At 39.5% G+C, this 27,594-nt stretch overlaps 1 protein-coding gene across 1 annotated transcript in view; it reads right to left on the bottom strand.

The window, feature by feature from the left end:
• Nucleotides 1–646: 646 nt before the first annotated feature.
• The window catches only part of MACF1 (microtubule actin crosslinking factor 1), a 103,642-nt gene continuing 76,694 nt past the window's right edge, over nt 647–27,594 (bottom strand). Inside the window, exons 64-100 of the mRNA XM_053454613.1 lie at nt 27,044–27,285; nt 26,391–26,597; nt 25,179–25,298; nt 24,748–24,855; nt 22,774–22,992; nt 22,238–22,441; nt 21,056–21,287; nt 19,535–19,761; nt 19,331–19,453; nt 19,084–19,185; nt 18,866–18,967; nt 18,582–18,755; nt 18,338–18,493; nt 17,779–17,976; nt 17,558–17,686; nt 16,341–16,511; nt 15,920–16,075; nt 15,619–15,825; nt 15,322–15,441; nt 14,949–15,118; nt 14,546–14,705; nt 14,191–14,385; nt 13,007–13,135; nt 12,757–12,900; nt 11,024–11,212; nt 10,098–10,212; nt 9,713–9,876; nt 9,388–9,550; nt 9,090–9,244; nt 8,932–9,006; nt 8,388–8,405; nt 7,174–7,291; nt 6,542–6,592; nt 5,144–5,355; nt 4,540–4,650; nt 3,235–3,343; nt 647–2,075 (exon numbers count right to left, since the gene is read on the bottom strand). Of these exons, the coding sequence (XP_053310588.1) occupies nt 1,834–2,075; nt 3,235–3,343; nt 4,540–4,650; nt 5,144–5,355; nt 6,542–6,592; nt 7,174–7,291; nt 8,388–8,405; nt 8,932–9,006; nt 9,090–9,244; nt 9,388–9,550; nt 9,713–9,876; nt 10,098–10,212; nt 11,024–11,212; nt 12,757–12,900; nt 13,007–13,135; nt 14,191–14,385; nt 14,546–14,705; nt 14,949–15,118; nt 15,322–15,441; nt 15,619–15,825; nt 15,920–16,075; nt 16,341–16,511; nt 17,558–17,686; nt 17,779–17,976; nt 18,338–18,493; nt 18,582–18,755; nt 18,866–18,967; nt 19,084–19,185; nt 19,331–19,453; nt 19,535–19,761; nt 21,056–21,287; nt 22,238–22,441; nt 22,774–22,992; nt 24,748–24,855; nt 25,179–25,298; nt 26,391–26,597; nt 27,044–27,285 (5,717 nt within the window). The 3' untranslated portion in view covers nt 647–1,833. The remainder of the gene's footprint in view (nt 2,076–3,234; nt 3,344–4,539; nt 4,651–5,143; nt 5,356–6,541; nt 6,593–7,173; nt 7,292–8,387; nt 8,406–8,931; nt 9,007–9,089; nt 9,245–9,387; nt 9,551–9,712; nt 9,877–10,097; nt 10,213–11,023; nt 11,213–12,756; nt 12,901–13,006; nt 13,136–14,190; nt 14,386–14,545; nt 14,706–14,948; nt 15,119–15,321; nt 15,442–15,618; nt 15,826–15,919; nt 16,076–16,340; nt 16,512–17,557; nt 17,687–17,778; nt 17,977–18,337; nt 18,494–18,581; nt 18,756–18,865; nt 18,968–19,083; nt 19,186–19,330; nt 19,454–19,534; nt 19,762–21,055; nt 21,288–22,237; nt 22,442–22,773; nt 22,993–24,747; nt 24,856–25,178; nt 25,299–26,390; nt 26,598–27,043; nt 27,286–27,594) is intronic.

Here is a 27,594-nt window from a genome sequence, read left to right as displayed (position 1 = left end):
TCACTGTACTCAGGCTTTATTGTAAAGTTCGACGGAGAAGGGATAACTGCCTGGGGCTGTTTTTCTGGGCTTGGACTAGGCCCCTTAGTTTGAGTGAAGGGTAATGTTAATGCTACAGCATAGAAAGACAATTGTATGCTTCCAATTTCATGGCATCGGTTTGGGGAAGTCCTGTTCCAGCATTAATTATGCACAAAACAAGTTCCATAAGGACAAAGTTTGACGAGGTTGATGGAGAACTTGAGTGGCCTGCAGAGGGCATATATGACAAGGTAAAGTGTCCCCATATCTATTGTTCATATAGTGTACATCATGAGCTGCACCATGTTGAATACATTCATAATGAAATCCGTATCTTAAACAATTGATGTGAGGTTTGAATAGTTGTGGTCAAATGATGCCATTTTACTTGACCATGAAAGTCTCCTAGCACAATCTCCACAAGTGACCACACGATTGGTGAGGCCCATTAAAGGAGTACCTTATTTTTGTGATGGGCTCCTTTGTAAAATGGAAAAAAGCCTAGGGGAAAGAATGATGACTTAAGACAGATCAGTTGAGAACGGGTAGAAAAAGACATACGGAATGGAGGGAGAATAAACACAGACTCAAGCGGAAAATAGAAAAAAAAGAGACTAGGCTAGAATTGAGGGCAGTTCAATAAAATGTATTGCATAATAGTTTTGCATAATTACATAAGAACACCAAACAGTAGGCCATCACTCCACGACAATGTACCATATATTTGAGACTGGTCAGGGTTTCACTTTGGGTCCTTCCAATAAAAGACAAATCACACAATGGATACTTGGTGGTATTACTGTAAGCATTTTTAATACAAAATGTGTTTTATTTACTTTTTTAAACAGTTCATTGGTACAGCATCAATTTCTTTTGCAAACTAATTGAGCAAATCACACAGCAGCCTGGTCAGAATAGAACTACCACCCCATCCTGTTCCACTCCACGGAGTCAGTCCATCAGAGGGCACCAGCTTCCACATGACAGGAAGGATCGGTGCTGGTGAATCCCACTATATGAACACACAACTTGAGTTTTTGTCTACAGAAATGAACATTTCACACAAATTCTAAGTGGAATGACCATTTAAATAATAAATAAGAAAATCCTATGCAGATAAATAAAACAAATGTTTACAGTTAGAAATCAGCTGAACCTGGGATGAGAGCAAAATGGCAGAAGAAAAGCATGCACAGTTCTATGCTGCACCATGGCCTGGAGTTACTGTCTCATGTAGGGCTGCTTCCAGATGCACAATGTTAATTGTCCTTTAAAACGGCAGATGCGTTAAAGAATCTTGCTAAGTTTAAAGTGATGTCAGAGTACGATGTGCAAGTGCTGTCAGTTCAGAAGGATTACATCTTCTAAGAAAAAGAATCTTTTGTCACTCCATGATACTTCTCTGCAGTTTATCAACATACTGTTCATATACAAATGAGGGCATTCGCTAGTAAAATTTAGTAGTGTTGTTCTAGGATATTAAACCCATTTAAAAAAAAAAAATCAAACAAAATAGGCATTATCAAACCCCTCAGAATCCAAATATCCATGTATACGCCACCTTTTTTTGTTTCCCTGAATCTCCCAAGGAAGTCACACAATGAGGCTTTGTATCTACAGGTATATTCACATAAAAGTAGTAACATACAAAAAGAAAACAAATAAGGCAGTTATAAACAATTCTCTGGTTTACACATGTAGAACGTAGAAATTTCTCACGGTAGAAGAAGTGTACATCCAGATGTACAGTTTCTGATAGAAAACCTTAAGGTTCACCCCATTCTTGTGCCGAGCTATTGGGTGGAGGGGGGACTATCTCTTAGTGCCTGGCGTTTTAGGAGTACTGGAAGCTTTCTTGGAGATTGTGGGGATCTTGGAAGGTTTGGACAGTCCCCTACGGGAGTTCCCCGGTCCTCCTGCAGCGCTGCTCTCTGAGGTGTCTGAACAAGCAGACTGTGTTTCCAGAAGGTCAAAATCAGAAGCATCACTTCCTCTTCTGCTGCTGGCACGGCTTCCAGTGCGACTGCCTGCACGGCTTGTACTCTTTTTAGGATCTGACATAAAAAAGGGGAAAGAAATGGAAATAGTTAACCCTATACAGAATCCTGCAAAATCAGATATTACCCACTTGTTCCAACATGCCCACTTCTTTCAGATTAAGGCAAAACCCGTACTTAATCTTAAAATTCCACAGATGACCCAGGCATTGCAACAGATGCAATGTTGGCTTTAATGGGATTCAAGAAGAATACCTTTCTTCGATGTGGGCCCCATACAGAAACAAAACAATTTTTCATATTTATTTTAGTGAGATCTGAGCATTCTAGCCCCTGACTCTGTATCTGCCTGTGTGCAAGCATGTATTTATGGGCTCCCAATGCATTCTACCTTACCTGTGGTGGCTCATTTTAGACTGGTCAGAGGAAACAAAATACCACTCTATCTTTAGGAAAATTGCTTCAAATCAAAAATATACACAGAATGTATGTAGTCTCTGAAAACGCTGATCATTCTAATCATTGCCTCATACATTTTTTTTTAACTTAATTTAATATGACAAAAATGCCCACATACTCGCTGTCTTCATGTTCACTTGAATTGATATGTTTTAAGGGCTCTTTCACCTAAAAAAATAACCTTTTCGTGTTGGTTTGAATTTCTCAAGCATTTCTAATGCTTTCAAACCACAAGGAGGTGGTAGCCAATATTGCTACTAAAATGTTAGTTCCTGTATTGCGTGCTAGTTTAACACTGACCTTTAAAAAGCAGCTTAATACTACATTTTGAGCCCTGCCTCCAGGAGCAGGTGTGTTGAAGTAACATAGACGGCAAATAAGAGCCATTCTGTTCATTTAGTTTACCCATTTTGACCAATGTTAAGACTGAGATTTAATAACACCTTAGTCTCGTCTTAGATTCAGGATAGCTTAATACTTATCCTACGCATGTTTAAATTCCTTCACTGTTTTAGCCTCTACTACTTCTGTTGGGAGACTGACATTACTCTGACCCTCTAGTTTTTGGATTATGACATCTTGTTCATACATTTCAAATACATTTTATCAAATCACATTACTCAATCACATTTCCCCTCTCTCTTCTTTCCGCCAAACTACACATATTGTCAAACCATAACTGGAATCATCGGATATCCATGTCAAGGGCCAGGACGCTCAGCTTTAAAATATCGCAGTGCATTATGGCATTACTCACCAGATCGACTTAATTTGGCACCAGAAGGAGTGGATGTCTCTCCTGTGAGGGACGACCTACTTGTGTGAATTGCCGTCTTCTTCATTTTGCTGCTTTGGGCTGGCGTTACCTTAAAAAGTGCACAAAATATGTTTATAGATAGTAGTTTGCAGATTAGTATTCAGCTAGAGGACCAGCTGTTTCCAGGGCTGATATCTTGGTCTTTGACCATATGACCTCATATCCCACATTATGACTCAATTATATGGCTCATAAACCTAATCAGTCCAAATAGATGGGTATTTCAGTATGGCCCCACTTAAAGGGGAAGCACCATGAGAAGAAAAATCTCCGTTTTGCATAAAATACTGTGCTCTATACAATGATGTATGGGAGCATTGACAAAACCCTGGTTTAATCTTATTTGGTTCCTATAAACCTTTATCTGTCAAACTGGGAACTTCAGCCATGTGATAAATTGAGCTTAAATATCACACGGAGCAGATTCTTTATGCTAATAAACATTCCTCCGTGGACTTTCATTAATCAGAGCGTCAGAAAGGGTAATCCGACGTTCTATTGCGTGCCATAAGGAGTCAGGGTATCTGTCTAGTAGATTGGGCGGAAATAACACAGCATATGGCAACCGCCTGGGGGGGGGTCAGGCCTACAGGGTCAGTGATGCTTCAAATTATGTTCTGTTTAAATGAAATATCATACCCGCATGTATAATTGTTATAACTATAAATAGGTGTAGTTTAAGTGCTATTCCTCTATATTATAACAGACAGAGGGCTGTAATTAGCTGAACATAATGTATTTTGTGGCAATGGCCATGATTTGATTCTAGCTGTCCTCTGAATCAAAAGGTTTTTCTTTTAGCAGCTTTTAACGTTTACAAGATTATTTGGTAGCAGATTTTAATCTCAATGTGATACATGCAAAGTTATTTTCAGAATTAAAACTCCAAACTGTACGAATTAAGTTTTATAAAAGGCAACATTGATTTGAAATCATGCATCATTCTACAGTAGAGCACGCCATGGTTACATTAGTAGAACACCATATGCTTCTGACGAATCCAGCTTTGGAAGAGTGACATGCCTTATTTCTGAAATATTAGTAAGAAAAAGTAAACATTCATAAAAAAGTAATCAGAGGTCGTAGCATAGCCTAAAACCGTAAGTGGCGATTTCACCATCCATTTACAAAGCAATAATTAGTTCAGAAATGGTAGATATAATGAGGAAGCAGGTTGTTAGCAGCAGCACAGGTCATGGAGGGGAAGAGTGTTGAATCTCCAAGGACTCGAATACCATACTCTACCTCAAGTGAAGGGATCTGGAAGTCTGGGAATTCGCAGCACCTAAAAGGTGTGCCTGCCTTGCTGTTTACAAGCCAGGGTTTCTCGTAACAGCGAGAGGGCTGTAGTGGCGTCTGTGAGAGGTTTAGGGGCACACAAGTTGGGTCAGGCAAATGAATGAAGATGAAGAAAGGAAGAAATGAGATGACAGAAGACAAAACAAAAAAAAACAAAACAAAACAGAAAACTGATCACAACAAAAGGCTAGGAGGAGACGGGAAAAGCCTGTTCTTCTACAAACTATTCTGTAATGTTAGACAGCTTCCAAAACTATTGACTGAAGCTGGGATAGAAACGCTAGCACTAGCTCTAAAGAGTTGGACATGTTTAGGACCTTGGAAAGCTTTCTATATCTCCATGTTCCTTGGAATCGAGAAACTGGAAAATAAATGAAAATTGGCACCTGCGGTATAAAGCAAGGTGTACAATATTAGTAAGCCAAAGAACAAATATTAAACATGGATAAAACTTTTTGTAAAAGGGACACACATACGCTACAGAAAACAGCACAAGAAAGGAGCGCTAAACTTTATGAAAGTGTTATCCTTGGCGTCCCAAATGTCTTACCTTGGATCCACTGGCAGGAGTTGCCGGTGAAGATGGGACGGATGTGCAGCTGTGGTTACTCTGGCTAGCGCTGGAGCTGGAGCGCGTGGGGGAAGCAGTCCTGGAAGAGGGTTTAGACCGTCTACCCCGTGAGCGGAAGGGGGTCATTCCTTGGGACACCCCCTCTGGTAAAATGAATTTCTCCCGCAGCTCCAGATTTGTCCTTCCTCGTGCTAGAGAGAATGCATTAAAATGAATGCCCCCGGTAGAAAATATAATGTTCAAACATGAAACACAAAGTTATTTTGTTGCAAAACACGACACATTACTACTTAGCTGTAGCCAATTAAGAGCAGCTATATTTTGTTTATTCATGATAAAGCAAAAGAAGCAAATTATTTATGGTTAACATCGCAGTAAGCTTCCAGTTATGTATTTGGGTCCTCGCAGCGTAAGCATAAGTCCGGTCATTAACCTATTTAGCTATTTTTCTTCCGGACTAACTCAGCTCAGCAAGTTTGAATGCCAAGGTTCCTACACTGAAAAGCAAATACATTAGCGGCAGGCTATATATCTTCTCAGACCAAGTGGCCTGAAAGGATGGATTTGACAAACGTAAGCCTGCGTTAAGGAAGGATCGAGACACGTGATAGAAAACTGCTTTAGGACGCCATTCTGCAGGGCGAAACACAGGTGGCGGCTGAAACAGTTGCATAGAGTAGCACCAATGTGTGACCGAGTTACTCCTGCAATCGTAAAAAAATTTTTTAATATACCTATATGCTAATTAACTAGCCCACTTTTTCCTTCGGAACTAAACAAAAACTTGGAAGAAAAAAGGGTGCATAGTAATAAGCATACGAGCCACAAACCAGGAATGAATAACTGGTTGCATGACTGGGCATCTGAAATATATAGAGATATCTCCCAGCGAATGCCCTACTTGATAGGATGCCGGTAGGTAACTGCTTCAGTTTAAACCAGTGTCATGTGTCGGCACAGAACATAAAAGCACCTGTTTGCATTTTAGTAAGCGAAGCACACATACGATGAGCAGTGGGAGAGGAGCAGAAAACATTCCATGTATTGCTCTATAACAGAAGCACACGAAGCACAGGACCCTGGGATTTGTGTTAGAATTTGTATGAGAATCACATAATCAAGTAGGTCTTTGGAAAGCTAGGGCGGTGTTTGTGGTTCTGAGAACACAGGAGCATATCACAAAAGATGTGGTGGTAAGATTGCAAAAAAAAGTTGAAGTAGAGTTAGTACTGGATAAAGGTTATTTAAAGGTAGTTAAAAAAATAAAATAAAAAAAAAGAGCGGCATTTGGAAAAAAGGTAGTGTTTTCATGTTGACAAAAGTCTGCGGGTTATAAAAACAAGCATGTTCTACAAAGCAAGAATTGGCAATTCAAACCTAGTGAAGAGACAGAATCCGTTCTCTTTAATTTACTCCCTGGATGGTGAACTATGAGGAGAAAGAAATAAGGAGTTGCAGGGGGAGAAATGTAGGTAAGAGATCACATGCAAAGTGTTCAGCTGTCTTCAGCCAATGCTTGCAACCATTACAGGTGGTGTGAGGTAAAGCTCAATGCAGCCATATCAAGCAACATCATTTATGTAACAAAATGGGGGGTTTAAACGTGCAATAAAAACCCTACCACCAGAAATGAGAAAGAAAAGCACAGCTCCATAATTCAGCACACGTGCCTTTCAGCTCAGACGCATGCATTGGCTAGTCAATGACTGTACGTGGCAAACTGTCCAGAGCCATCTGACATCATGATAAAGAGTTTCAAACAAACCTAAAATGTTCTTTCGCCCCAATTTAACGTTATTAAAGTGATTTGGGGTACCTATCAAAGACCATATAATTATCCATGCTGTAGCAATGTTCTGAGATGTGCTGTTGACACATTTTGCATAAAAGAACGCACAATATCCACCCAAATAAATGTGAGCTGTGCACAAAATTAGGGTTAGCCAAAAAAAAAAAAAAAAAAAAATTCCGGATAAAAATGATTTTTCGGCATTTGGGGAAATTCTTACCTCGGCAAGGATCGTTTTTCACCAAAAATTCATCCAGAGCCATCCACCCTCCGCCAACGCGAACCATCACTGTGCTGCGCAGTATACGAACCAATCGCAACTGCTGGGAGTCTCCAAACTGTAAAAGCCAGGATGTAGTCAGTCACTTGACTTCAATAATTAAGTCCAGGAAACATCTGCCCACTCATGCGCCATGACAGATTAATTGGTGTTTATACATCGATATCTAGATATGTCCATCCATATATAGATATCAATAAAAATTACATATATTTGGTAAATCAAGACCATCAACCGCCTGTTGCTTTACTAGTAGGCAAGAGAAGGCTTTTCAGACTATAGGGAATCGGGTGTGAGCAAGGAGCATTCACACAGCACATGTCCCGTGGATACATTAGTCATGGAAATGGAGGTTAGTCTTCCCCGCACCGTCTCTGTACCAGAAGAGTAACCGCAACCCATTTACTAAATCACAGCAAATTGGCATGAACACCATGATTACATCCTCATGCATATGCAGCTGTCAGGCTGTTGGGCTCCTGTAGGGTCTGCGGGACAGGCCACCACTCACCTATTCTCCATCACAAGGGGCCGCTTTGCGTATAGACAAAAATACGTACTAAAGTTCAAATGCGTAATAGAAACTTAAGCTATCTGTTTTAACTGCTCCTGGAAACCTGCATTTTTAGAGCAGACAGGCAGTCATGTGTTGATTTTGGTTTTGGAATTACACGGGTCAAAGACCATCATTTGAAAAATATTTGGATTGTCCTAAAACTCCGGTAGCCAATAAAAAAGAGATGTCAATTTAAACAGACTTTTTTTTGTGTTATTTCTGTACTGTGGATACAAAACTGTAGCCATGCGTACTAAAGGCCCGTTAAACTATCTTAGATCCCTTACAAGAGGACCCAGTCAACCATCAGCTGCACTGACCACCATGAATGGGATGTAGCTATTCATACATCCAACGCGGCTACATCACATCTGTTCAGGCACAGATATACAGACGCTGCGGCAGCGAGCTCAGAGCTGGCCTGGATTGACGTGCTCTTTCATGCGTCAGGTCTGTACACTGGCCGTAAACAGCACAAAGGAATCGTCAGTAACCGTGGAAATTTCACATTAACACAGCAAAAGATGGAGAGCGATTGTTCAGTATGTAAGCAGGTGATTATATGGGAAGCAAGATGCAGCATCAGGATGCACTGTACCTGGTTCCCTAGGAAGAACTAAGTGAAAAGTAGAGGGAGAGAGAAAGAGTACTTTAGTTTAACACAAACAGCAAATACACAGACCATAAAAATGTATAGTGCTTATATAAAGGGATGACGTCTGGTATTATTATTACTGGTAAAAGGGAGACCGTCTACACACTCATATATTAATATACCATCGGGAAAAACATTGGAATACAATAATCAGGTGTGTTCTTTGACTATAAGCACGTGATCCCCAAACACAGACGTACTGATTACATAGCAGCGCCACAGACTACAGAAAACGCTACAAAAATCTTGGCAATGTCAGCTGTAAACGTAGTAAAACCGATGTTACCAGCGGACATATCAAAGGCTAGGCCTGGAAAATATTATATGGACTAACGAGGAGGAAAAATGGCTACAACTCTCAAAGTCACGTACAATGAAAAACTGCCCAGTGAACTAGTGGAATTTCCAGACCTGCATATAGCCATCTATGACAAATCACTGATGCTGACAGGGGCATGAAGTCAGTTCTCAGGCATTATGTACTCACCCTGTATTTGTTCTCTCCAATCTGTTCTACCTGGAATCTCTTTGCACATTTACACTGTGCCACCTGTCTTGTAACCTGTAGGGAGGAAAGGCCATGTGAATGAATCGGGGGAGGATTACAGAAGGTGTTGGCCTAGTATGAAGGGATTCAAATGTTACCTCATCCTCGATCTTGTCTGCATCTGTAGTTGGTCTGTAGGCATCTTTGTTTGGATGAAGGGCAGCAACAAACTCATAGTAATCTATGTATCCGTCACCATCACGGTCAAATATATCAGCTACAGCAGTCATCTCAAGTTTTGTTGTTGGGAATTCTATGAAAAACAGTAACCAGAATGCGGGCAGTATTGATGCAAAAAGTAATTTTTAAGTTACATATAATTGAATACATGTATCCAGCATTGTATGTGTGTTCATTATGATACTGAAACATTGTACAGTCTTAAAGTTTACTCACTGGAGGCTAATATTCCGTCAATAAATTCTTGTCTGGTTATTTTCCCATCTTGGTCCTTATCGATTCTTCTGAAGAAGTCCATGACTCGAGACTTCTTGTGATTCATCCAGCGCATATACTTCTTTCTCCAGATGTCAAAGTCAAAGTTTGCAAATTCCTTCAGCTACAAAACAGAATTAAATCTTAGCTCAGACAGTCTATCCTGTGGTAAGGCAATCTCAGTCACGTAGAATACTAGGAAATTAGACATTACAAATCTCAAACCACCAAATATCATAACTAAATGAGTTGGTTTTCATATACATGTGCATCAGTGACTCCTTACCTCCTCCAGTCTATCAAGAGCATCATTGAGTTTTCTCTGTCTCTCAAGCGCTAGGAGCCAAACTTGTTGCCATCGTGCAGAGAGTTGGTTAATTCTTGGGTTCTTGGTCTCAGACTGAGAGAGAGGCAGGAGAGCTGGAGGGGTGGGTTGTGTGGATGCTTTCCCTGGCAAGACAGCAATACGTTACATATATTCATTATCCTAGATAATAAGTGTATCTGCCTCAATCCTGGAACACAAGACTAGAACTTCCACTAACAGCCTTCAATTAATACCACAGCACACAGAGATTATTGATCTACTGGCAGAAATAGCATGAGATCTGTCATGAACATAACACTACACAATTATACACAGAGCACACGGGGAGGGAGCCAGGACTCACTGCTTCGTGATTTATCATTGAAGGACGCATGGTTGGGATCTGTTGTCTTCCTCTTGTACGTCTTTGTCACCTTATCCACATCTGGTTGTTTCTGAGTCATTTCTTCCATGAATGCCTTGCAGACACATCATACAGAGATTTAGTTTAACAGCTTCTGAGCAACAGTGTTACATTTACAGTATAATTTTATGCAGCCAGCCCTTCCTTAACCGTCTAGAAGGCCTTGGAAACTGCGACTTAAAAGTAAAACAACTTATAACCAAATTTCCTTGTTGCGCACTTCTCCTTGTGTCTTCATTCTTCACCCAATTCTCTTTGAAACAAGCCTCCCGGAGCACTTCTGAAAAACAGCAGTCACGGGGGCAGCCTCTCCCCCGTTTCTCCCGTTGAGATAGAGGGTGCGCCAAGAGGCTCTGCCCTTTTGTGGAAGTTCACCGGGAGGCCAGGTTCATGGGAAAACGGACAAAGAAAAAAAGACATGGGGAGAAGGGACTGAAGAAAGAAGATCAAGGAGAGTCAAGAAAAGTGGAGGAGCTGCGGGAAAGGAGACAGGGACACAGGCGCAGAGAATGAAGATGACATTGAGACAGCTTGATTAAGAGTGGGTGCGAGAAAACGTGAGTAAAAAAGTGGGTGTTTTCTCATCAACTTTATAAGGAAACAATGTTTCAGGAGGACAGGTGTTGATAAATCGCATGATTTTTATTGTTAAAGACTTTATTGTTAAAGACATTGAGTTTCAATAACAGGTAATCTTAATGGAAACATGAACACATATTTTTCAGTCTGTTATTTACTAAAATAACACTACGTGAAAATATTCACAATCTATAGACAGCATTAACATCTTGCCTATTGATTCATAAAATATAAGAAACAATACAACTCACTTACTGCCGTTTTTGGGTTTTTTGGGGCAAACTCACCTGGTGTTCACTTATCAAAGCCTTGACCTGTTCAAGGTTCTGAGGCATTGGCTCCTGATCTCTTTGGATTAGGGTAGTCTCAGCCCATTGTATCCAAGATAACAGCTCATCCAGAAGATCAGAATTGGCTAGTAGCTCAGAGAGGGCAGTCTGTAGCCTTTGCTGATGCTGGTTCCCCCATGTTAGCACCTTAAAACATAATAAGTAAAACAGACCATATTACGTAGAAACCTAGAATGTGTCGGCAGATAAGAACTATGCAGCCTACTTTCTTAGTCCACCTAGTTCCATCTAGGATAGCCTTGTATATTTTTTTTTTATATTTGGGGAAATATAGGTTTTTCTACCCAGTTCTCCTTATTTTAATAAAAGAATCCAGAGAAAAGAACTGTGTGGATACTGCCTGGAGTGGGTTCAGAAGGAAGGCATCCTGTTCACGGCTCTATCTCATGTGAGTCTTTTCTATACCCCATTACAATCATAACTGCATTTATGGGTTACACTATGATCTCTCCATGTCTCAATTTACAGGGCTAAAAGAGAGGTCTAAACTACGCAAGTACTATGCAAGTATATCTATATATAAACAGATATACTCTAAGGTTGTGTATTGGGGCATGTGCGCTTACACTTTTAATGTTTATTTGTATTATTTGAGTCGAAATTTAGAGTGTTTTTTTCACGAGGTGTGTTATAAGTTGCACTTTAATTTACACTTATTGTTATTTATTTGTTTTTTTTTCCATTGACTTATTTGTCTATGCTTTAGAGAGATGAAGTGGAACCCCTTTCTCGATAAACTCAAACTATTTTTTTTTTTACTCTGAGGTCCCTTCATTTTCATCTGGAAAAACTAACACAAATATTCACAGGCAGTCACCTAGACCTTTATCCTCTTCTACATACCTTCCTTTTGTTTTTAAATTAACTAATGCTTGCTTTACGTTTTCTCGTTTATGTATCTAAAAATGTTTTATCACTCTTTTTTATTTTATTTCACTTTTTTCCCCAGACTGGGCTTTTTCCTTCTATGCGCGCTTTGGAAGCATTTTCAGTTTTTTGATGGCAAGATAACCCTAAAATAAGACAGCATCTAAAATAATCCATAGTGTGAACAACCTTTGCCTTCAAAACAGCATTAATTCTTGTTAGGTACACTTTGATTTGTTGATTTGTTTTAGATTGTTCTTCACTCACTGTGAATTTTGTTAAATGAAAAAATAAACGATTGTAGTTTTGAAAGCATTCTTACTTTATAGTGTTTTTTCACACCTGTCTAAGCCGTTTGTATAGTAGTGTGTGTGTGTGTATGTGTATATACATACAACACACAAATATATGTTATGCCTGTGCTTAAACGTGAGCAAAGATTATCACAATTCCTACATGTAGCATGTAAGGATTCAGGGCCTAGAACATCCAGTATTCCCTTAGCAATACTCCAAATATACTAGGAAAAATTGCCAAAATGTGACAACACCTTCGGAGAAAAAAAAATGTTAAAGTCACGACAGAAATATAAAATATATAAGGGGGCTTGCAGACACCACACAGCAAGGTCTAAATTTTGCAACCAAAGAGCCTGCTGATATTACTGTTTTTTGGTGGACATTTCCATAAATCATAAATGTCAAATTGTGTATGCATATCACTTGTGTTTCTGTTTGCAGACTAATAAAGCAGATTTTGTACAACTTCTGTTCCATCTTATACAGTATCTAGAGTAGACTGACCTCCTCGAATCGCGCACGTATAATAGTTATCCAGTGTTTGATGGTGGTGATACAATCTGGATGACACACAGTCAGAATCCCCTCTCCCATACTGACTGCAGTATTGACATCTATGTGTTTTTCTTCCACTTTCTTCATGAACTCCTGGGAAATGAAAATAAATATTCTGAGTAAACACAAGTGACTAGTGGATAACATCTACAATTCTAGCATGGATTGTTTAGTTCCGTAAATGCTTTTAGAACCAGACCTTATGAACATCAATGAGAGACTGCAAAGATTCTGCATCGTCAGGTAACGCTCCCCTGAAACGCAGCGTCTGCTCTGCTTCGGAAAGCCACTCCAGCAGCATATGGACCGTGTTACGGAACTCTTCAGCCTGGAACGTAAAGACACACTGATAAAGTAACAACCGAAGAAGGATGCAGGTATCTTACACTAGGACCTACACACAAGGAGGCAAGAAGTCTCAGCGTTTTGGAAATCTTTTTATTAACTAATTCATTTTTTCTGCTCTCATTCTTATTTATAAACGCTAACAAAAAATTGTTTTACCCATTGTTAATTATACACACTGTGCCAATGAACTAATAGTTCTAATATATTAATTTACCTGTCTTGATTTTGGAAACTCCTCATATGCCAAGGATTTAAAACTATTTTACAATTACGTGCCAAATATGAAGCAATGCAAACTATACACCAAACTACACTGATATGCTGTGTGTGTGGCGTTAGACTTCAGAAAAATAAATCAGAGTGTTTTGGGACGTTTATGCAGACATTTTACTGCCAATCTAAGCTAAGATTGTGGTAAGATTAATTTTTTTCCATTTTTCATAAACTAACTTCAGTAGCACAATGCATTTCTTCAACACAATAACCCTTTGAAAACTAGACAAGCTCAGGTATAACCTACAGGCATACTAGCACGCTTTACACAGCCTGTCCTACAGTACGTCACCGCTTGGGAGCATCTCAAAGTTTAGCTCTCTTGTGCATTGCAGAGGAAAATTTTCATCATACCAGCCTGATCCTACCCAAAGGGCAGTCCAAAACCAAAATGGGAGGCAAATTCCCCCTGTATGAGGGAACATTAGCTAATGTCCATCAAACAATAAGACTAAAATATCAACGTAAAATTTTTCACTAACTAAACTTACACCGAATCACTCAACTTACTAAACTAACCCAAACCCCAATTCACTAATGGAATAATAAAAAAATTCTTTACTAACCCCAAATTAATCTGATAAAAAAATCTCCAGTATAAAAACTACTGATATGATCACCGATTTCTATAAAAACCCATTTTTTTTTAATACAGTTAACAATTTTATTGTAGGTGCTTTTTTAATAAACTGTAATGTTTTTTTAGTCCAGTAAATTTTGAACAATCCTTAATTGCAACTATTAAAATGTATGCTTCCCCACCTGTTTCAGGGCTTGTTCAAGACGGGTTTGTTTGGACACTGACAATTTGCAGACGGTGTCCCATCGTGTACTAAGTTCTTGAAGCTGAACTTTGACCCAAGTGGTGTCCTCTCTGCTGCTTTCCAGTAGTTCTCTAGCAGAGCGTTTCACGGCTTGAACGCTACTGGTTCTCTTGCCAAGTTCTTTTTGGAAAACCTGCAAATAGCAAGTTATTAGCACCTATACCAGTAATTAACTCACAAGGACATCAACAACTGTAGCATTTAAAGTGTAATTAACTCATAGCATTAAAAAAACAATGTAATTAATAATTCCCATCAATTCGTCACACAAGTCTCCGTCAGTATATTCTTACTTTATGAGCATCCATCAGATTCATCACGAGGTCTAAATCTCCATGTACAGGTTGGTCTTCTGCTAGCTGCGGCTCCACTTTGTAGAGCCAATCGACAAGGGCCTGCAGAGCATCCATGAACTGGCCTGAGAAAAGCAGAGCTTCCTCCAGCTTGTGTTGCCTGCAAGGATATAAACATAGAGCCTTGTGAAATGAAAACCAGTAGCTGAACAAGCCCAACATCTGTGACTTCATGAAAACAAAGTCAATGACACAATGTCCAAAACAAAGTAGTCTTAATTACTTTGGAGGTAAAAAAAACGTAATTAAAATACAGTTATTACCACCGCTCAACACATGACAGCCAAAAATGATCCATGCAAACTTCCAACCAGTAGCTTAGTTGAATCAATTTAAAAATTACCTTTCCACAGATTTTCCACACACTGTATCCCATTTGTCTCTCACTTCTCCTAAGAGGTGATCAAGTTTCTGGACATCATCGCTCAACAAAGCTTTTTCTTTTAACGAACGTCCGGTCCTGACAGTGGTGTCATATACTGGCTGTTTACTGCCTAATGTTTTCTGGAATTCCTGTAGTGTATGTGAGAACAACAACTTATTAACGCAAATGAACAAAACATGCTCTAACCTAGACAGTAATGTGTTATGAATTACAGGTGAACACTCGCTGACCTAGGTACATAATCACCTATACTCTAAATGTGATTAATGCTGTCACACCTTGTACGGAACAGATATGACACGCAGAGGAGTAACGGTGAACATGACCTTACCTTGTGCTTAGTCAGCTGTAGTTTGATCTTGTCTGGATCATTGGAGATTTCCATATCTGAGTCCAGGTGATTCTCGGCTTCTTCCAGCCAGTCAATCAACTTTTTCCAGGCTTCATGGAACTAAAATTTACAGAGAGACTCATGAAAAAAGTAAGAAACATTCATGAGCTGTATGACACCTATTAGTCGGATCTGACAGCCTAAGCTAAGAGAAAACAGCCAACAAAGTAATGTGACCATAAACATACATACACACATATATATATCATTGCTGTTTTTTTAATTTTTAAAACATACCTGTTTGGCTCTTTTTCGGGCATCATCCAATGATCGCCCTCTCTCCACTGAACGTTGAACAACTTTTTCCCATCGAGACTGGACACTAAGTAGCAGATTCTTTATCAAGACCACATCCTGTTTCTGGCTGAGGAACTTTAATTGGTTCCCTGTTTTGTCCAACTCTATGATTTGCTCACGATGGACGTTGACTTCATTCACAAAAATCTGAGAAGTTTAAAAACAAGCACAAATATAATTCTAAACATTTAATTTAAAAGAAAACAAGAGGGGGATATTACTCGCAAGTTAAATAACTAACCTTGTGTTCATCAATCTGGAAAAGGACGGTGTCCAAGATGAGACTTGGGGGAGGTGCAATATTTAGACTTTGTTCAGCTTGTGTTAGCCAGTTAATGAACTCTTGTAAGAAATTCTGGAAATCTGTTGCCAGAACAAGTGCTTCTTCAAGTTTCACCTGAGTAAAAATATTTGTCAAGCAAAACATATGGCTGGGTAAGAGCAGTGAACCATCACTGATTAGTTGATTAGGGATCTGATTTCTGAATAGCAATGTTTGGGTCAGATTTCTGCAGAGACTGATTATACATGGCACGATCATTACAAAATATCAGATGCCTGGGCCAGATAAATCATGGTTTCTTAAAGGAAGAAAGGGTATAAAATCCAGTCACATCTTGATCTGCCCCTTCAGGACATTACACTGCACACCCTGTGCTCACCTTTCTCTCTTCTACTTTATTCGCAATGGACTGCCACTTTCGTTTGAGTAAAGACACATTCTGCTCTGTGATAGAGCCCACTGCATCGTCCTTGCTCAGAAGCATTATATGCCCCTTGTCTAGTAGTTGTTTGAAGAGTTCCTCATGTGCTTTAAAATCTTCATACAATTCCTTTGAAATAAAAAAAAAAAACAAAAAACAAGTGTAATGAGGCATGATACATTATAGGTTGAGAATTGGATGCTTACTGCCTTCTGCAGCAAGGTTTGAATGAAGTCACTAAAGTCCCATGCATGTGGGTCCAATGCAAAGATTTTCCCACACACATCTCTTGCCAGGTTATGTCTGCAAAGGTGTTGGGCATTCCATGCAGGGAAAGGTAGCGATGGAATTAAAATGGAAACACTGCAAATGGGAACCAGGATGCCGACCTGACGCTCCTAAAAATTACCACTGAAGACATTGAATTGGCAGGGAATTAAACAATTTTTACAAATTTCTTTATATACCAATGAAAATCCATTAGGTAATTAAAGAAATACAGTAAAAGTGCAGACGTTTAGCAGACTTGCGCATTCGGATTAGTACGAAAAGCAAATTTATAGAATTTTGGTAAAGTCCTGAAAACAAGGCCAAACACCCCACGAATCAGATGAACTTAAAGTAAAAAGGTGAGAATTCTCATGGGCCCACCAGCATCACCGCAAGCCTCGCCATATTGCCCCGAGTTCAAGTTAGGGCAAAAATTTGGCGGTTCCTGCTGGGTTATGTCCGCGGAGATGTGAACGAAGATAGAATATACAGAGAGAAGATGAAGATATGGAAGCGGAAGTGATCAGTAGAAAAAGTAGAGAAACATTTAAAGAGTGTGTGAGAAAGAGTGAACGAGAATGAGTGAATGTGGGCAACGGGCAACAAATTCCTTTCAGCCGGACCAAGGTGCAGGGAACAAAATGTATTGCCCAAAAACGAATGGGACAAAAACGAACCAAAAGATTTGTCCAAATCTTTTTTTTTGGCCCCTTTGCACACAGTTTAGTAAACTTACCTGCACAGGCAATAACACCACATCCACTTATACGTGTAATAATTTCTTGACCTGTTAGCTTTGCAAAGTAAACGTATTTACAAATCCGTGTAACTAGACTGTTTTCCTTGCAAACCAAGCTAAATCAATAAGTGTACGAACACACAATAAAAAGAAAAAAGGTCCTCACCATGTGCACTTGTAGCTGCTCTCGTGCTGTCTCTGGAAGTCCACCGGTGGCTTTCGTTGTAGAGAGCTGGCTTTCTAGTCTATTCTGCCACTGGAGGAATTCTTCAATCTCCCCAGTGAAGCCTTCAGCCTGTTTGGACAGATACAAAAAAGCCAGAAATTAGATCAAATCCAATGATAAACATCAATAAGAAACTGTAATGCCTTTTTTTAAGCACAAACCTGCTGTAGAGCCATGTCCAGCTGTTGCTCCCTCTCCTCTGTCTTCTGGAGAAGAGATTCCCATAACTGGTTAAATGTCTCAAGTCGGATCTTCAGGCTGTTGGCGTCATCTCCAGCGCTGGACTCCACCAGTTCATTCCCGGCTTTGTTTACAGTTTTTACTGTGCTTTGGTGGGCGAGCACATCATTCTTCAGCACCTAGAAGTGATAACATATAAATATTGTAATGTATCAATAAATGTAATTGTGTCTAAAATGATTCAGACACTAATGGGCAAACACAAAGTTACAGCATGCAGAGCACGTTTTTTTCTTCTTCTATACTGGAAACACCGTTTCTGTATTGGACTCTCTGCATGTGGCGGCTTTAAGGCGTGCATAAACCTTAATTTACGCTGTACTAAATGTGCAAACGTTCTGGATAATCTCATGTTAATTACAGGGTGTTTTCTCCATTGCCAAGTCAGTCTGCATGATTAAATATTATTCTAACTACCATCCATTTTAGGTGACATGGCTATCCATCAAAATCTTAGGACATCGTCTTCTCCCTACTTACATGATGCTTTGCAAGTTCCACTTCAATGACCTTGGGGTCTCCGCTGATGGGTTTTTGGGCATCCAGTAGCTCATGTGTATGGGTCAGCCAGGACATTACTTCAGCTAGAGCATGTTGAAACTGACCCAGCGCTAACAGGGCAGCTTCCAGTTTGTGCTGTGGAACAAGAATTTGTAAATATGAACACATGAAACCAAACGCCTGCCACATATGTGCAAGCGTCCCACTTCTGCACGTCCTCTACCTGTCTGTGTGTTATCTTCTCTCCCAGGTTTTCCCACAGATGTTTCAGTTCAGTCAGGGGCCCCTTGATAATGTCTCTATCTGTATCATCAATTGCTTTCTTCAGCATCAACTCCCCCTGGTGGTTTAGCTTTTCCATTTCAATTTGCTGCTGGTAAACCTCCACCTTAAATTCCTAGGAAAGCAGGGCCACAGACAAGAAAGCATTAGGCGCGTGTCCTAAACAATGCAAGCAATCTACCAAACACACTGCACATTACCTATAGTTGGGAAAACACATCTCACCTTCATTTCATTGATCTGTTCTTTCACCGTATTAATATCAGTCCCAACAGGTGGCATATCACAGAGTTTAATAACTGCATTATCCAGCCAGTCAAACATTGCCTAGAATACAGAGAGAAGATCTAGTAATTAACGTATACAGAAATATCTCCACGTGTTACCAGTTTATTTCCAGACAGTATTTACTTAGGTATATCATGACTGATCTAGTGGCTAACCTGTAAAGTGTCCTGATATTGGACAGAATCGGCCATTGCATCCCTGAGCTTTTCCAAACGCTCAGACCACGTTTTCTTCAAGTTTTCCCAAGCATTGTTCATCTGTTAAACAAGATTGAACAAAATGAAGACATGAAAACAGAGCTCGTATAAGCAGAGGCACCAGAAAAAGAGAGCTTGGGGTACATAATCTCATAAACAGGGCAGTGGAAGAAATCAAAGAGGAAAACGCAAATGTATATTCCACCTCATCAATGCTTTTCTTCACTTCTGGTTTTTCTGTCTCTCCACAGGCAAAAATCAGATCGGCTCCAAGGATTCTAATAAACTCGAGTTCCTCATGAAGTCCGTCAGTCTCTTCCTTAATAGTCTAAAAGCATGAAATATCAGATTAGTCCACAGGAAAATTAAACAAAATGTAGCGTAAATAAATTTTTAAGAAGCAGCGTACATCTGCGGCCTCAATCTGCTGCTTGATCATCGACGGGTCTATACCAGGACTCTCCAGGTCATGGACAATATCATAGGTGTCCTTGATGGTAGTTAGTATCGAGCCCATATCCAACCAAAACTTCTCTGCAAGCTCAAGCACGTCAAGAAATTTCATCTCCCTCTCCTCTGCACGAGCTTTGATATCTTCCCAGAAAAACACTAACTGGTCCAATTTATCCTGGATGTCTGAAAAAGTAACAAGGAGAGGAAAGGCATTTTGTATATAGTTAAAAATGACACAATTAATCTGTATTGATATACCTTGATGTCGTGGGAAAAAACGCTAAGGCATGCCACTTTATAAAAAAAAATGTATGAAAAATACAAGGCTATGTTTTTTCAAAATGCCATTGTCTTTTGTCATTTTAAGGGATTTATATTATGTTTCTTAGGTGGAAAGCTTTTTAATGAATTATTTGAAGGACTATGATAAAAATTTTACCGACCATCGTCGGAATCATCTGTATGCCTGAATCCATATCTCATCATTTACGGTGCTCTTATAATAATAATATTGGCGCCCTTGGCAAAGATGAGCAAAGAAAGATGTGAATAATTGTCTTTATTAAAATATTCTGCTCTCATGGATAGCAAACAATTGCAAACAAAACACGGGTTTATAAAAAAAAAAAAAAAAAATTATATATATCTATATATATATCTATCTATCTATCTATCTATCTCTCTCTCTATATATATATATATATATATATATATATATATATATATATATATATATATATATATATATATCTATATCTAAATAACTTCACCTCCATTACCACAAGTTGTTTGAAAAAGTTTAAATAAATTAATAAAAACCTCAACAGTCTTCAGTTTGCCAGACACTACTGGAACTTCAAATGGGATCGGGTTCTATGGTCAGATGACACCAAAATAGAGCTTTTCGGCAGTAACAGCTTTTTGGCCATATGGAAAAGTACATATGGTGGTGGCTCTGATGTTTTGGGGTTTCTTATCTGCTAGAGGACCTGGAAGTTTTTCTTAGGATATACAGCATCATGGACTCTACCAAATACCAGATATTAAACTAAACTGAAGAGAGTCCACCAGCGTCAACCTTGAAATTGTGGAATGTGGAGAGATTCTGTATGGAGGAATGGCCTCAGATCCCTTGCCATGTATTCTCCAACCGCATCAGGCATTATAGGAGAAGACTGAGAGCTATTATCTTGGCAAAAGGGAGCTAGGACTAAATATTCACTAAAAGGGTGCTAATAATTGTGCCACGCATTTTTTGTTGTTGATAAAACCGTGTTGTGTTTGCAATTGTTTCATATCCATGAGAGCAGATTATATTTTTTGTATTGTTTGAAAAAAGATCAAAAGGTTGAACAACAATTTTCGCAGCCTTTACTCATATTTACCAACGGTGCCACATAGTTAGTGGAAGGTACTGTATCAGACAAGTTTGAACACATAAATCTGCCACACAGCATGAGGTAAAGAACCTGCCAACCTTTGACAGCTGGATCCATATCTGCTCCCTGTGAGCGGCTAATCAGCTCTTCCCCTCGATGTTTAAGAGCCTCAAATGAAGGTTGCAATTTCTCAAGCTCCATAAGAGAGTTCTTGTTTTCGCTGATACAGTCCCGAATCTTCTCCACCTCGGCTGGGATAAGTGGGGGCATACATAGGCGGGATGCCATGCCCTCGAGAGTCTCCAGCATGGGCCCAATCTTGTCATGGAACTGGAAAAGGCGGAAGGAAGAATTTGACTTGGGTTAGGAGGATTCAACTGGAACGCATGACACGAAAATATCACCCCAGCAGTGAGTGGCGAGGTTATGAGATGAGAAACTAAACAAGCAGGTTACCACTTACCTCGCCAATCTGAAATGCAGAGAAGTCAAGCCGACAGGCACGTGTTATCGTGGCAGCACAACAAAGTTAACACATTCCACAAGGAAGGGGAGGTGACGTGACATGAGAGGAGAGATGACGGGGAGTTAGTGCAACACGAACCACAACATCTAAACAATGCAAATAGCACGACCAAAATGATAGTGAAAACACAAACATCTGGAGTATGGGGATGTGGAAGCAACGGCAAACAGATCACAGAGAAAGCAGATAGCACTCGTTATGTCTCTGCTAAACGTACCCTGATATAACCTCAATGTCTTTGGGAAGACTTTCTGTACCTTTAATGTGTTTAGACTAGGGAGGGGCAATGTTTTGTGACAAAAAAAACACATGCAAAAACTCCAAAAGGTATTAAAAAATAAAACAAAAATGTAAAGCAAATGCAAAACCATGCAAAAGGAAGCAGAGAACACTGAAAATGTTCCACATTTTATTCCCTACTTATCCCAAATAAAAAAACAAACACCTGCACTTCCTCCTGCAGGACTTCACAGGTCTGGCTAGAACTTGCTTAAATGACGGAGAATGTTCACTAAAGGCTTATGCATGAGTTTACCATGGGTTTAAGACAGCATCTGATCAAATGTTTTATCACAAAATGTATCATGAAAATGTTATCATAAATACCTTTATTGTGTTAAAATTGCTAACCAATTATATTGAAATATCCTAAATGTCAGGACTGTTCCAAAACTGTATATGCAGCTTTAGTTATGCAAAGGCATTATAACTACTTCAGTGGAATAATGCAAATATCCCGCACAAGGTCATATACCTGAGCCGCTTGTGCCACAGCATCATCAAGAGCCATGGCTATCTTCCGTACGTCCTCCTTAATGCCAAGGTACATCTTCTCTGAAGTGCTGTACTTCTCCTGAACACCAGCACCTTCTTCAGGATTCAGCTCGCAGAGGTGAGGCCCGATCTTTAGAAGCTTGTCAATATGTGGCTTATGCTCGGACACCGATTCTCTTAATTGCTGCATTTAAAAACAGGGAAAAACACACATAATTTATTTCCTACACTCAAAAAGTCATTACAGCTACTTCTGTGGAAGGCCAAGGAGCAGACAGTAGCCCACTGTCCAAACTGAATAACTGTTACATGATAATGCTTATGTCATCCATAACACGGAAAGAAAAGTTAGTCTAGGTCAATATGAGGCCTGAAAAATATTTTCTGTCTCCAGTGTAGGAGATATTGCTGGTCTAATTTCTTTCCAGTGCCCTGGGAAATTAAACAGATATTTGGAAAGTGCTATAAATAACTTTATTTTACAACTAACTGCTGGAAGTTAACCCAGTGAGTTACCCGTATTTCTTCCTGCTGCTGCCGAAGTATCTCACTGTCCACCGCGGGAGGTGGCAGCTGAGAAATCAAGGCCTGCATTTCTTCAATCCATGGATTTAATTCTTCATAAGTTTCCCAGAACTGCCCAACAAGGCCTTGGGCTTTTTCTAGCCTGGCATAGCGCTCAGAATTTAGGTGGCTCACATCCTCATACTGCTGCAAGAGAATCTTTGTTTTTTCCTTGCGGGAGAGCAGAAAAACACAAGAGAACGTCATCATTAATACACCGGCAAATGCAAGCTAGGAGAAAGTTACTAGTCACATAAATCGACAATGTCCTTAGTCTATAAATACACGATATGTTTACTTAACATGCTTACCCATCATGTTTAACAATGCTAAAGAGAAAAACATACTAAAAAAAAACCCTTTCATAATTTCTTCAAAAAAAATAAATAAAAAAAAAATACACCGCTCTCATGGATATCAAACACAACACAGGTTTATCCACAAAAAAGTGAAATTATTGGAAGCCCTATGAATTCATATGAGAAAAGTATAGTAAAAATAAGTATAACCCCAGTGAGTAGGAACAGGAAATTGTTTAACTATTTTTCACAGGGGTATAAATATTAGGTAACACATAGGCCAAATTCCCTTTGAAGAGGAAGAGGATGGTTTAAGTGGCAAAAAATCGCAAAGAGATCTCGAGAATTGCAGGCATTCTTGGAGTCAGAAAGTATCCAAAACTGATGTCACCTCCATCACCACAAGATGGTTGGAAGGGTTTCAAGAAAAAAAAGCCTCCACTCTCATCCAAAAACAAACTCCACTGTCTTCCGTTTGCCAGACACTACTGGAACTTCAAATGGGATGAGATTCTATGGTAAGAAGTAACCAAAATAGAGATTTCTGGAAATAAACACCATAGGTGGGTCTGGTGCTCGCTCTTAAATGTTTTGGGGCTGGATCTGGACATTTCGTTAAGATAAATGGCATCATGGACTCTATCAAATATCAACAGATATTAAATGAACACCTGGCTGCCTCTGCCAGAAAGCTTAAAATGGGCTGTGATTGGATCTTCCAGCAGGACAATGATCCATAACATACATCAAAATGAACACAAAAATGGTTTTACTGACCACAAAATCAAGGTCCTACCATGGCCATCCAAGTCCCTGACTTAAACCCAATAGAAAACCTATAGGGTGAACTGAGGAGAGTCCACCAGCGTCGACGTTGAAATTTGAAGGAGAGATTCTGTATGGAGAAATGGCCTCAGATCCCTTGCCATGTGTCACAAATATGTTTAACTTATTTGGATAAATCTGTGCTGTGTTTGCAATATCCACGAAAACAGAGTATTTTTTTTTTTTTTTTTTTTTACAGAAAAGATTAAAGGGTTAAACAATAAAGACAATTTTTCAAAACCTTCTTTGCTCATATTTACCAAGGGTGCTAATATTAGTGGAGGGCACTGTATACACAGTAATGTGCAAAAGTTTTAGGCAGGTGCAAAAAAAAATGCTTTCAAAAACAGACCTGTTAATAGTTCATTTTAACAAAATGCAAAGTGAGTGAACAGAAGAAAAATCTAAATTAAATCAAGGTTTGCCATGGTGTATGACTTTTGGCATTAAACTGTCTTTAGCATTCTCAGTTAGTGAGTTTGGCTGTTCCTCACCCAGTTTTATTCCTCCTACATGGTTGTTTCTGTTTCAGGTAAATGATCGTGCTACATAGTAAATTGATGATCATAAGCACTTGTTTGGTATAACTGTTTAATCAAACACGTAACTATACACTTACAAGCGCACCTAAAAGAATTAATGCTGTTTTGAATGCAATGGGTGGTCACAACAAATATTAATTTAGATTCTTCTTCTGTTCACTCGCTTTGCATTTGGTAAAGTGATAAAAATAAACATGGATAATATTATCCATTCTTGTTTGAATCTTATTTTTTTAAATTATTTCTATATCTGTCCTTACTTGTAAAGCAGCCTTCTGTTCATCCCCGCATGTACCCAGGATCTCTTCTTGTGTGCTAAGCAGCTCATCAATTGAATCTTTGTGGCGAATGATATCCACAGAGAATGCCTGTAAAGTGACACCGCAGAGATTAGCATGGCTAATGCAACTATGTCTGTAGCGAGAGAATCATTTCACCTCCTCTGTATATTACACTTCATGCATTGTTTATTTATTTTTTTTGCTTTCATTAAAACTTCACAAGACACATTATACCCCTATTTAAGAGTTATTTTCCTGAGGTTTCCTATGCATTTAGCCCAGTGTGTCTAAACCTTCTGTGGCTTGTACCTCTGAAATTTGCATGCAACTTATAAATTGCCTAAATGAATTGCTCCCCATAAACTCCATGCACGCATCACCCGTGGACAGTATATTTCCAGTAGTCATACCTTCTGCACCTGTAGCTGGGCTGTGGTCTTGTCCTGCTCCAAACAAACTGGACCTAGCGCCAGAAGTTTTCTCTTGGTTTCAGCCACCCATGCTAACTCTGCATCAGCAGCTTGTTCGTACTGGCAGGAAGGGAGCAGAGACGGGGCAAGACGATGAAGCACACAGCAGGCACAAAAATAACACAACACATCGAAAATACACATGTAGGCAAAGTCAATTTAGAAGTGTTTCCACACATGGAACGGAGAGGCTAACACACAAAGTCTAGAAAAGGGCTACAGTTTCTCAAGCACAAGAGTTAACTTCTAGTGCAATAAAACTGAACGCAGCAACACTTCACCATACACAACAGCCTTGCGTGTAAAGGAGCTGCTGCACAATTTTTCTATTAATAATGCATTTTTTCATCTTAAAGTTAAATTACTGTCACATGACAAGTAAGGGAACCCCTTTATGAAAAATTAGGGAGGGGTTTGGCATTCGCCAGCACTAGGGATGAAGTTTTTCACGCTGCATTCAGTTACAGCACCTTTATGCAATGTCTACATTTCAGTGGAAAAAACAAACACACAGATGGCCACCAGAAATAACAAGACTGCAAACACTGCAACTGATAAGGTCATCTAGACACGATGCACAAAACAGTAAAGCTCTTTATGAAAACTCAGCTATCTTCCATTTCTATTTTCTGGTGAAGGAACACCAAGAAACAAATGAACTAAACTGAGTTACAGGCGAGTTATGATGTGTGCAAACATAATTATGCATTAGGGTAAATGCCGGTAGGCCTTTCTTTCTTGAATTTCGTCTCACGTCATTAGCTATGGATTATAATGGGTCAAGCTAAACCTTCCTGCAGAAGATACTTAATGGGGTTTCCCCTTCATAATGAATAGCTAAATTGAAGAGAAAACCAGCTTAATGGATAAAGGCCCACAAGTAGCACAGTCCAAGCACAACCTGGCACATTTTGGTACCATTTAGAGCTGTTGGTGTGTGACCCTGGTCTCTCAGCCCTAGCTCTTCTTCATGTGGTTTTTGGGACAAACGCCTGGGAAAACATGCATTTCATGTTCTGGCCATTTTGGCTGTATTAGAGTTGTCAGTCTAAAGAGTTTTAGGCTGGAATGTGGTTTCAAAGGCAAGCCAAAAAAAAAACAAACAAAAAAACCCAGTGAACTATGGTTCCAAGCATACATGTGGAATATTACCTGTTGTGACTTTTGTACTGCTGCATCTATCTGGTCGACCCTCTGTCCAATGGTCGCGCTGACCAATCTGTATTGTTCATTGGCATCAGAGACAAGTTTGTCCAGCCCTTCCCGTGCCCGCCATGGTACCAGCTCTAGCAAGGCACTGCCCACCTCATTTATGGTATCAAGGACTATCCGGTACTCCATGGCTTCTTTCTTTAGCTCCTGATATTACACAGAATTATTATCAACCGAGGCACAAGCTACTTGCAAACATTATACAACTAAGTCTAGTTAAACAATCTTTAACATCACAGAGTGAAAATAATAAATCAAAAAGTAATATTTCTGTAAATAGAAATAATGAGATCTCCAATAATGTATGTGCTTCAAGACCAGTCCTATAGTTTATAATAATGGGTTCATCTTAGAAACCAATCCCATAGGCTGCCATAGTACTAAAATGGTTGAGACATGCTAACAGCTCTTATAAAGGAAATCTTTACCGCTTCACTCCTAAGACATGGAGAATCTGATTAAGTTTGCGCCTAAAATGTAAATGGTCCCTCTAAAAGTCCGGGTTTGCCTTTTCATGGAGTATATTAAAAAAACAGGGAAAAATGCAGATTTTGATTGAATAATAGAATAGGGAGAGCAGATGTTTTCCTCACCTTTTGCCTCTGCTGGAATTGTGGTATTTGGTCCCCAGCTGGCGGCTGCCCACTGTTCTGAACTAACTCTTCTTCCACCCGCCTTAGCCAGCCGGTCAACTCGTCGTGGGTGGTTTGGAACTTGCTTGCCAGCTGTAAGGCCTGCTCCAGTGTCCTGAGAGCCTTACCACTAGACACAGTGATTTCAGAGTAACGCGTCTTAATGCCATCCAATTTTTCCTGAATCAACAAAACCTCTTCCCCTAGAGATCCAAAGCAAAAAAACAACATTGTTCATCTAGGAATTGTGCAAATAAACGCGGCCAAATTTACAGCAGCCTATGCTATCCTTTGTATATAATTAAAAAACAATTTAATGATTTATATAGCGCAATCATATCCCACAGTGACGTACAAAGAATAAACCGGATATAAAAGAATGTATCTCATAACAATTTGGAATTATAGAACCAAGCGGTGAAGAGGGCCCTGCTCAAATGAGCTGACAAAATACATAACAGGAGCTCTGTAGACATGTCCCCACTAACGTTATGTGCATGGATAAAGAGCCA

This window comes from Spea bombifrons, chromosome 2 (assembly GCF_027358695.1).
Source record: "Spea bombifrons isolate aSpeBom1 chromosome 2, aSpeBom1.2.pri, whole genome shotgun sequence".
Lineage (NCBI taxonomy): Eukaryota > Metazoa > Chordata > Amphibia > Anura > Pelobatidae > Spea > Spea bombifrons.
The sequence above is the reverse complement of the archived record's forward strand: the minus strand, read 5'-3'. Positions and strand labels throughout refer to the sequence as shown.